A 10,977-nucleotide genomic window follows, 5' to 3' on the forward strand; every position below is an offset into this window, starting at 1 on the left:
ACATAACATAACATAACATAACATAACATAACATAACATAACATAATATAACATAACATAACATAACATAACATAACATAACGTAACATAACATAACATAACAGAACATAACATAACATAGCATAACATAACATAACATAACATAACATAACATAACATAACATAACATAACATAACATAACATAACATAACATAACATAACATAACATAACATAACATAACATAACATAACATATCGTAACATAACATAACATGCTGTTCAAGCAAGGTAACGACGCATGAGCAAGATAACGACGCATTTTTTGGTGCGTGCAGCTGGCTACATAGAATTATAAGACGTTATCACGTCAAAAAATAATAATAACATTAAAACAGCAGGTATTATTAACAAACTTGGTTTTATTTTAAATTCTTCAAGTAAATCAAATTAATAATAATCAATAAGAAGGCATATGCAAATACAAATAAGTGAATTTATATATGTACATATGCGCATATACATACACATATACGCTCACTTAAGTAGGAGAGAGAAAGATGTCGAACGTTGCCGTTCGTTTGCTTTGTTTGCTTTGTCGTTCGTTCCGCGCTTTCGCTTGCAGTTCATTCAATGCAATGAGCAAGGTAACTACATATGAGCAAGGTAACACTAATATGAGCAAGGTAACACTAATGAGCAAGGTAACGACACATTTTTTCGTGCGTGCAGCCTGTTAAATCGAATTATCAGACGTTATCACGTCAAAAAACTAATAACAAATAATAAATAATAAATATGACTTGATTCCTGTATTTTGCAAAATGTTCAACACCACGAATAGAGGTTAATAAAGTAGGATAACGCGTTGTGTCCCATGTTGGAACGCGTGTGCTAAACAGCCATCCAACTCATGTACAAGGTGTCGATGTAACGGTCGGAGAGTGTATACTCTACATTATGTACATACAAGTTTATTTCAAGTTGTTTGCTATTGTTTCATTACGAACGACACCAGTCATTCTAAATATGAAGAAGTTTGCATAAATTAATTGTATTATCATTCTACATTATTTCTTGTCTATTGGCACTTCACGTATCTTACAGTTAGTTGCGTATTCGCAACACAATATGTATATTTATAGAGAAATCGTAACACATTGTAGAACTTCCGCTACAGATTGTGGAACTTTAAATGGATAGGTACATATCGCGGCGGTCAAGAAGAAGAGGAAGGTACATGCATATGTAAATACCCAACTTGTTGTTCCATCGCTTCTTTATCACATCTACATATCTATCTATTATCTATCTACATATGTACATACACACATATATAAATATGTATGTATACATGTGTGCGAAGATTGAACATCAATTTGATTGCTTATTAAAAATAAAACATCGAGCACACAAAAAAAAATTGAAATGCCATTGGCATGAGTCGTTGCGTTATGCCATACCAGCAATGCTTAAAAGCTTTGATTTACGAAGTCACATTTTATATTGGAAATACACATACTTGTACTTATACATATATGTATGTAAGTATTAGACTACTTGTACAGAACTCCCGCTTACCTTGATTGGAGTGCCTGCTGGCAGTAGCTTTTCGAAACCATTTATGAATTAACCATTTCATGCCCCATTACCACCATTTCCTTTGGAATGCTCACGACATTGTGTGTTCGATTACCACATTTCCTTCAGTTATTTATTTATTGGCATTATTGTATATAATATATAAGTATATGTGTGTTTGATACAAGTAATTCATATTTCTTTCAAACATTCATACATGCATATAAAATGAAAAAATGTTCACACTGAAAAATGTACGTTTTTTTTTTGGGATAGTATCAAAACACGTTTCCTGTTTTACGACATACTTATAAGAATGCGCACTGTACATATGTATGTAAGTGAGAATGACTTCTTTCTTCCTTAAATTCCATTCAAGATCGTCTAGACCCTTCAAAACATTTCGCCTGGCTAATAAGTACGCAAGCCCGCCGCTCAATGTCCCAGCCATAGTAAAAAGGGCACTGCTGCACAGTTAGGAATCCTTTAATGCAATAATAGAAGTAGTTGCAATTATGAGGATGAGGAAAGAAATCGATGACATGTGCCAGACATTTATTTGCGTTTGGTCGATCGAGCTGATTGAGTGGAAAGTTGAAAATTATAAATTAAAATTTAAATAGTACAGGCACATTTTTCATGAACACTAGCACTATATATGTGTGCATACATGTGCATATGCAGAGCAAAGAGATGTAGTAGACATTTGTACATGTACCTGTATAGTAATCCATATAGTTATTGCTATTATTTTTTTTTTTTCAGAAAGCAATTGATAAATTTTACACGCCGATGCCGGGCTGTTAATAGTTAGCTACTTTCTAGGCTGTTCATCCTGTTACTTCTATTTTTTTTTCTTTTTGTTATTACATACAACCAAAACAAAACTTTTCTTCCGAAATTTTAGATCATCCCAAATGGTTAATAGAGATTTTTATTTTCGTAAACTAGAAATTTGTTTGAAATGATTACGGTTTCTCTTCAGATTACTACACGTCCATGCACGTGCCAGTACATATCGCTCATTTACTTCAGTATCATAGTCCAAAAACTGTTTTTTTTAAGGGGTAACACCACTGTAGAAATTTCAAAAAAATTGATTTTTTTTTTATAAGCTTAAAAAATTCTTTGAACCTTTTAAAATAGAGAACAAAAAGTTTTGTACGTTACCGAAGTTTATTTCATAAATATTTTAAGCTTTTAACCAAGCGTTAGTGACTGCTACCTAACGACTTCTCCAAATTTGCAAACTTTAAACGCGTTTTTCTCAAAACACGTTTTCTGAAATTGGCACGCAGCATAACTCAAACAATTTTAAATATTTTTAATCAGGTTTTTCACTACGTCTGTATAATAACCTTCTTAAGAGAAGAGCGTAGTGGATTTTCGATAGATTAATTTAAACGATTGTTATAATTATTTAAGTGCCGTTTTTTTAGTCCAAAATAGAGTTTTTTCCTTCAAACGCTTGCTAATTCCGCAAAAATAAATATTTTTTAAATTCCCTACGTGTTTCTCTAGCTATTCTTATCTAGATTAAGAAAAAAAATGTTTCTTTGTTCCAGATTAAAATTTGCACCCTCTGTGCTGCGTGCCGCGGAGCTCTTTCAAGAGAAACCACATTACAAAAATGTCTCCTATGCCGCCATTTTGTAAAATTTTTCGATCAAACTTTGTAGTTTTGTATTTTAGTATATAAGTAATAACTTCCCAAATCAGAGTGATTGTTTCCCCTTTCCTTCTATACAAAAAAATTCTTTAAAAATCGTGTTTATTTTACGCATGTACAGTGGTGTTACCCCTTAATAAGTAAGCACAAGTAAGTACACAAGTGGCCTTGTGCTACGCAAAAAATTCTTGGCGATATCTATGTATTAAGGTGAAAATATGTTTTTACTTTTCAACAGGGAGGCACAGTAAATTGAAAACTTTGCAGCCGCTTTTCTCGACACTTTGAAGTAAATGAGCGATGTGTCCAAGTGCATATGTACAAATAGAGGTATTTACTTGTAAGTATGTATCCTTTAAATCTTAAACTCACCATACATTGCACATTTTCGGGAAAATCGCATTTGGCTGTGTGTATATTGAAGTGTAAATTATCGGTACAACGCATTTCAATTGGGTGGCCATGGTAGCAAAGGTAATAGTCTGTGCATGACTGCATGTTCAACGTAAGTACGATTTGTTCCGGATCATCGACTGCAGGACACTGATCTTTCACTACCGGGGCAATGGTGATCGGTTCCGACGTACTGGTACTCTCACCACTTGTGTGCGTTGATTGTGGTAACTGTTGATTTGTTATTGTAGTAGTTGTTGGAGACGATGCGACCGGTTCTTCGGTTACTTCAGATGCTCCAGTAACCTCAGGAATTGTCACATCTTGATCATCCAGGGCGCAATATACATTGCTCGCATCATCGCAAGAATTGCCATCAAAATATTCACCTTCATCACATTCGCCAGAATAGGAACTTTCACCATCACAATAAATATAGTTTTGACAGCTCTCGGAGCTTTTTACAAATGTCCCTTCATCCGCATTCTCACATTCTTCGAATGTGGCAGCATATGCGGTATGAAATGAAAATATTAGGTATATCATTATGACGGGGTAGATCGTTTCATATTCCATTATTTCACTTATTTTATAACTTTCGTTGATATTTTCTTTTATTTTGTTTAATTTATAACGCGACCAATATTGAAATGATCGATTTCAACAGTACATATTTCAAAAAAATCACTGAAAATATAAGTATTTAAATAAGTACAAAAACATTTCAGACGATCTTGGTCTACTTTACGTTCGACTTGATGCTAACTTATCAACTGAATGTAAACTTAGATCCGACATAAATTTTATGGTCGCCAACAACGGAAGTTCATTTTAATGTATTTCTAATGTACAATCAGCTCTTTATCAAATCGATTTTCGATTCGTTATCAATTGTTCATCTTTTCTTATCACTCCCGCAGATGCTTAAAAACCATTTTCGACTGAAACGGGCTTGGTTAGGGGCTTAAACCCCTCCTGAAGGACTGAGTGAAAGAAGAAACAAATATGATTGTATTGAATCATTCAGCACCAAATGATAGAAGAGATTTTTTTTGCCAGTTGGCTATGGCATACCTCTGAGTGTATTTGCGCCACGAAACGGCTCTTAATATAAAGCCTTCTGCGGGAAAACCATCGGAGTCGGCTTAAAACTGTTGGTCCCTCCATTTTTGAAGTATCATCAAGACCTACAAAAAAAAATGGTGTAAGACCTCGGCCAAATACCCCACAAAGAACAATATATAATATAAAAATATATTATGTTTATATAACCACATATATATATATACGGTGTATAAGCTTAAATCCGCTGATTGCTCGTAGATGGCGTTAGTGAGCATATCAAGTTACCATAGAAATGCCATATTTTTTTTTGCATGGGTTCGACACCTGTTTACATCAATCACTGCACATCATCAGTGATTTCATACAGCAACACACTTTTTTCCTTGCGTAATCATGTCTAATTTTGTGCCAAAAAAAGAGCATATGCGGGAAGCTCTACTTTTTTGCTTCAATTTGAAGAAATCGGCTGCCGAATCGCATCGAATGCTTGTGGAGGCCTATGGTGACAGTGCATTATCGGAAACAACTTGCAGAGACTGGTTTCGTCGGTTCAAAGACGGCCATTTTGACTTGAGTGACAAGAAGCGTGAAAATCGGCCCAGAAAAGTTGAGGACCATGAATTGCAGGCTCTTTTGGATGAGGACGATACCCAATCGCAAAAAATGCTTGCCGAGCAGTTAGGTGTCACTCAACCAGCCATTTCCATGCGTTTACGTGCCATGGGAAAGGTCCGAAAAGTCGGAAAATGGGTACCCCATGAATTGAACGATAGACAGATGGAGCGACGCCAAAACACATGCGAAATCTTGCTGGCTAGGCATAAAAGAAAGTCGTTCCTGCATCTTGTGGTGAATAGCGATGAAAAGTGGATATACTTTGAGAATCCTAAACGAAAAAAATCATGGGTCGATCCCGGCCAACCATCAACTTCTTCATCAAGACCTAATCGCTTTGGACGCAAGACGATGCTGTGCGTTTGGTGGGATCAGCAGGGTGTCGTTTACTATGAGCTGTTGAAACCTGGTGAAACTGTTAATTCTCATCGCTACCACCAACAACTCATCAAATTGCGCCGTGCTTTGCGTGAAAAAAGGCCTCGTTATGAACAAAGACATGAGAAGCTGATTTTCCTCCACGACAACGCCCCATCGCACACGTCAAGTATGGTCCAAAACTACTTGGAGACAATCAATTGGGAGGTGCTACCTCATCCCGCTTATTCACCAGACCTGGCCCCTTCGGACTATCATCTGTTTTCATCGATGGGTCACGCGCTCGCCGAACAGCACTTCGATTCGTACGAAGACGTCCGGAAATGGCTTGACGAGTGGTTCGCCTCGAAAGATGAAGAATTCTTTTGGCGTGGTATACACAAATTGCCCGAGAGATGGGAAAAATGTATAGCTAGCGAGGGCAAATACTTTGAATAAATTATTTTTTTGCTTTCTATAAAAAAAAGGGGTTTTGTTTTACTAAAAAACAGCGGATTTATATGTATAAATATATACTCGTATATATATAACTTGTATATATCATGTAGATGTTTTCGGTCTTTCCATTCGCGTCGAAGTCAAATCCCTCTCCGAAATCATTTCCCGCGTACGCCAATGCTTACACACGAGATACATGCGTCTCGCCTACAACCAAACGGCAGTTCATATTTGGAGCAAAATCACAATTGCCCTCTTTTAACATAAATCTTTTCCAGTAGCAAAACCACATGTGTGCGAAACCTATTAATGCTACCCTTCTTGTACATACATACATATATTGAATGTATTGATGAATTGGACAACTTTCTCTCCTTATAAGGATTTGTACGTATGTATGTATGTAAGCGTGAACATTATAAATCGGTATGTAAGGTATCCTAAAGTCAAACCTTTTAAAAACATTAACCATTGCAAATACTGAGAAAAAACACAATCTTAAGACAGCGCTTGAAATGAAGAAAGTTTTTTTATTTAATTTTATTGAGCAACACATGTGCACGTTCAACCTTATATAGGTACAGAGTTAAACGAAGATCAGTCCTTATTCGCAGCACATATTACATTTTCTCTATAGTTGCACACATTTAACCTTGGATCGAACCAAAGTGGGGATGGACAATGCATCAAGGTAGCCTGACCAAAAGTGCAAACATAGTAACGACTGCAATGATCTGGATCAGGTAGGAAAGTGCCTGTCGGCAAGGTTGCACATGATTGTGGTGTTATAGCGGTTGTTCCCTTAGATGTTTCGGTCGGAGTTGAAGTCGACAATGAGGAAGTGGTTTTAGTTGAAGAAGATTCTTCTGTTGTAGTTTCAATTGGCTCATCTGTTTGCTCAGTGGTTGTTTTCTTGCTTGTTGAAGTCAACAATGAGGAAGTGGTTTTAGTTGAAGAAGATTTTTCTGTTGTAGTTTCAATTGGCTCATCTGTTTGCTCAGTGGTTGTTTTCTTGCTTGTTGAAGTCAACAATGAGGAAGTGGTTTTAGTTGAAGAAGATTCTTCTGTTGTAGTTTCAATTGGCTTATCTGTTTGCTCAGTGGTTGTTTTCTCCGTTCGATTTGAAGTCGTCGAAGACTCTTCACTCGTTGGTGCTTCACTGGATACCTCTGTTGTAAATATTGTACTCTCCGTCTCTGTTGTTATGTCAGTGGTTACATGGGCAACTGTGGTCGTTTCATTTGAGGTAACAAGTGTAGTTCCTTCTGTTGTAGTTTCAATTGGCTCATCTGTTTGCTCAGTGGTTGTTTTCTCCGTTCGATTTGAAGTCGTCGAAGACTCTTCACTCGTTGGTGCTTCACTGGATACCTCTGTTGTAAATATTGTACTCTCCGTCTCTGTTGTTATGTCAGTGGTTACATGGGCAACTGTGGTCGTTTCATTTGAGGTAACAAGTGTAGTTCCTTCTGTTGTAGTTTCAATTGGCTCATCTGTTTGCTCAGTGGTTGTTTTCTCCGTTCGATTTGAAGTCGTCGAAGACTCTTCACTCGTTGGTGCTTCACTGGATACCTCTGTTGTAAATATTGTACTCTCCGTCTCTGTTGTTATGTCAGTGGTTACATGGGCAACTGTGGTCGTTTCATTTGAGGTAACAAGTGTAGTTCCTTCTGTTGTAGTTTCAATTGGCTCATCTGTTTGCTCAGTGGTTGTTTTCTCCGTTCGATTTGAAGTCGTCGAAGACTCTTCACTCGTTGGTGCTTCACTGGATACCTCTGTTGTAAATATTGTACTATCCGTCTCTGTTGTTATGTCAGTGGTTACATGGGTAACTATGGTCGTTTCATTTGAGGTAACAAGTGTAGTTCCTTCCGTTGTAGTTTGAGTTGTTTGCTTGTTGGTAATGTCAGTTATTGTTGGATGACTTACACTAGTAGACGTTGGCGCCGTTGTTGTTTCTATGCCTTCACAATTACAAGGAGGACAACGTCCAATTACACAACAACTTAAGGCTACACTGTACTTGGCACCAGGTGGACAATATTCTTGTATATATTGATCATTGTAAAGTGCGAAAAACCCATTGCAATCGTCAGGATCATATTTGGTCGGCATTGGTAGTTTATATAAACAACTATCCGCTTTAGATTGCGGTAGTGTGACCGCGGTAGCGAAAATATATACCATGATCAGCGAGATCCGTTTCATATCTGTGCTTAGTATAGTATGTAATTCTAGAGGTGTTTTGAATACTTCTAACGGAAGGCAAAGTATTTAAATGTATACCACGATAGGAAATATAACTTTTCTGGTGGTGAATGCTCCACGGTGGTATTTATAGTGGATTTTATAATCAAAAAGCTCTGGTATAAGCTTTTTTCTTTCATATAATAAAAATATGTTAAAAATTATTTAATCAAAGGCAAGATAACGACTTCACCCTTTCATTACACTGCATTGGTACAATAACTAATGTGACTGACACATTGCCCAACATGTTCGTCAGTGAAAAAGCCATCATTTTGACTGAAGGCTTAGAACGACCTCACTACCATTCAAACAATAAAAATTGAAGGAAAGAAAATTGGGTGCGCTTTACTAATTATCGCTTTACAGAAATGCAACAAATTAGCTTAATAGGTGAAACGAATGGTTACTAACAGAAAATAGTCCTATACAATCATTGTAAAAGAATTTCACCTCTGTGAGCCCGAGGACTTCAAAAATTATTTCAGGGCGTTTGCTGCAACTAGTAACTCCCATTATAAAAAACAAAAGCATACACAGTTCAGAGAAATCTCGCATCACATACTAAGGATTATGGTCCTCACACTCACCAACGTATCGTAGTCCTTTTCCGCAGCCCGTAGAATACACAAAATTGAGCAAAATTTATCCCGTAGAAAACAACTGCGTCCTTTCGTTATCGTTCATAATACATCGGTTTGGGTTTGGTTTTATCCACACAATGTTCCCATTGATATTTTTCCATACACACTTTTGACGTGATAACGTCTTATAATTCGATTTAACAGGCTGCACGCACGAAAAAATGTGTCGTTACCTTGCTCATTAGTGTTACCTTGCTCATATGTAGTTACCTTGCTCATTAGTGTTACCTTGCTCATATTAGTGTTACCTTGCTCATTAGTGTTACCTTGCTCATATTAGTGTTACCTTGCTCATTTGTCGTTACCTTGCTCATTGCTGTTACCTTGAATGAACTGCAAGCGAAAGCGCGGAAGGAACGACAAAGCAAACAAAGCAAACGAACGGCAACGTTCGACATCTTGCTCTCCCCTACTTAAGTGAGCGTATATATGTATGTATATGCGCATATGTACATATATAAATTCACGTATTTGTATTGGCATATGCCTTCTTATTGATTATTATTAATTTGATTTACTTGAAGAATTTAAAATAAAACCAAGTTTATTAATAATACCTGTTGTTTTAATGTTATTATTATTATTTTTTTATTATATATGAAGGAAAAAATGTATGGTAATATTTACCATATCTATACTAATATTATAAAGAGGAAAACTTTGTTTGTTTGGTTGTAATGAATAGGCTCAAAAACTACTGGACCGATTTTAAAAATTCTTTCACCATTCGAAAGCTACATCACGAGTAACATGGACTATATTTTATTTTGGAAATAGGGCTCGAGATATAGGTCAAAACGTGGACCCGGGTAACCTTCGGATGTGTATGTACAATATGGGTATCAAATGGAAGCTGTTGGTGAATGCTTTAGTTCAGAGTATTTCCATCCGTTCCGTGACTAGGGTCTCGAGATAGAGACCAAAACGTGGACCCTAGAATGTGTTTGTACAATATGGATATCAAATGAAAGCTGTTGATACCTATTGATGACTAGGGTCTCGAAATATGTTATGTTATGTTATGTTATGTTATGTTATGTTATGTTACGTTATGTTATGTTATGTTATGTTATGTTATGTTATGTTATGTTATGTTATGTTATGTTATGTTATGTTATGTTATGTTATGTTATGTTATGTTATGTCATGTTATGTTATGTTATGTTATGTTATGTAATGTAATGTTATGTTATGTTATGTTATGTTATGTTATGTTATGTTATATTATGTTATGTTATATTATGTTATGTTATGTTATGTTATGTTATGTTATGTTATGTTATGTTATGTTATGTTATGTTATGTTATGTTATGTTATGTTATGTTATGTTAAGTTAAAGTATATTATGTTATGTTAATGTTACCTCATTCTCTATATCCATACAAAATATCTATCAAACAAATAAAATTAAAATTTTCTTTTGAAAAATGCAACCATTCAATCAGTATTTTCTTATGACGTTATCACGTTAAACTATCGTCAGTAAACCGACTTTACAGACAACCTCTTTTTTTCACACAATTTTTAATTGTACATATAATAAATCAAAGCTAAAAGCGAACAAATGCAAATAATTCATTTATCTATAATTAAAATTATTCAACATTGTTTTTAAGTCATTTGAACAAAAATTAAAATTTGTCTAAGGTTATTTTTTAAACGATTTCGAAATGTACTGCTTGGCAACACCGTGTGGTGAGAGAGCAATCAGCTGACACGATTCTACGGAAACTATCCAAAACCTACAAAACCAAAACCTAGAATACCACGGAACGGAAGGGTGCTGAGAATTCATTTACATGGGGCTCTCATTAATTTCATCGTGTCAGCTGACACGGGCCTGCTTTTACGTTGGTGACTGTGAGCACCATTACATTACATTTCATGGCAAACTATAAACTCTTCTATTCGTTCTCCACGTTCATCTTCACTAGTGATGTGCGTTTGTGAGTTTCGGGTTTCAAACAGAAAT

General features: G+C 35.8%; 2 protein-coding genes across 2 annotated transcripts; both read right to left on the reverse strand.

Moving 5' to 3' along the window:
- Positions 1 to 1,880: 1,880 nt before the first annotated feature.
- Positions 1,881 to 4,226, reverse strand: LOC129242484 (probable chitinase 10). The gene is made up of 2 exons (XM_054879147.1): positions 3,600 to 4,226; positions 1,881 to 2,136 (listed from the first exon to the last, which is right to left on the reverse strand). Exons 1-2 carry the CDS (start codon positions 4,194 to 4,196, stop codon positions 1,933 to 1,935), a joined length of 801 nt encoding a protein of 266 aa, XP_054735122.1. The 5' UTR covers positions 4,197 to 4,226; the 3' UTR covers positions 1,881 to 1,932.
- A 2,487-nt stretch (positions 4,227 to 6,713) lies between these two features.
- LOC129242227 (mucin-5AC-like) lies at positions 6,714 to 8,228 on the reverse strand. The gene has a single exon (XM_054878781.1). It carries the CDS (start codon positions 8,226 to 8,228, stop codon positions 6,714 to 6,716), a length of 1,515 nt encoding a protein of 504 aa, XP_054734756.1.
- Positions 8,229 to 10,977: the final 2,749 nt, after the last annotated feature.

This window comes from Anastrepha obliqua, chromosome 3, assembly GCF_027943255.1.
Source record: "Anastrepha obliqua isolate idAnaObli1 chromosome 3, idAnaObli1_1.0, whole genome shotgun sequence".
Classification (NCBI taxonomy): domain Eukaryota; kingdom Metazoa; phylum Arthropoda; class Insecta; order Diptera; family Tephritidae; genus Anastrepha; species Anastrepha obliqua.

Bases quoted from the DNA above. Each gene is read 5' to 3' on its own strand.
- LOC129242484 (XM_054879147.1), bottom strand. From the start codon at position 4,196: ATGGAATATGAAACGATCTACCCCGTCATAATGATATACCTAATATTT. The intron at 2,137-3,599 runs GTGAGTTTAAGA...CCACTCAATCAG, and splicing joins CCGAAAATGTGCAATGTATG to CTCGATCGACCAAACGCAAA.
- LOC129242227 (XM_054878781.1), bottom strand. From the start codon at position 8,228: ATGCCGACCAAATATGATCCTGACGATTGCAATGGGTTTTTCGCACTT.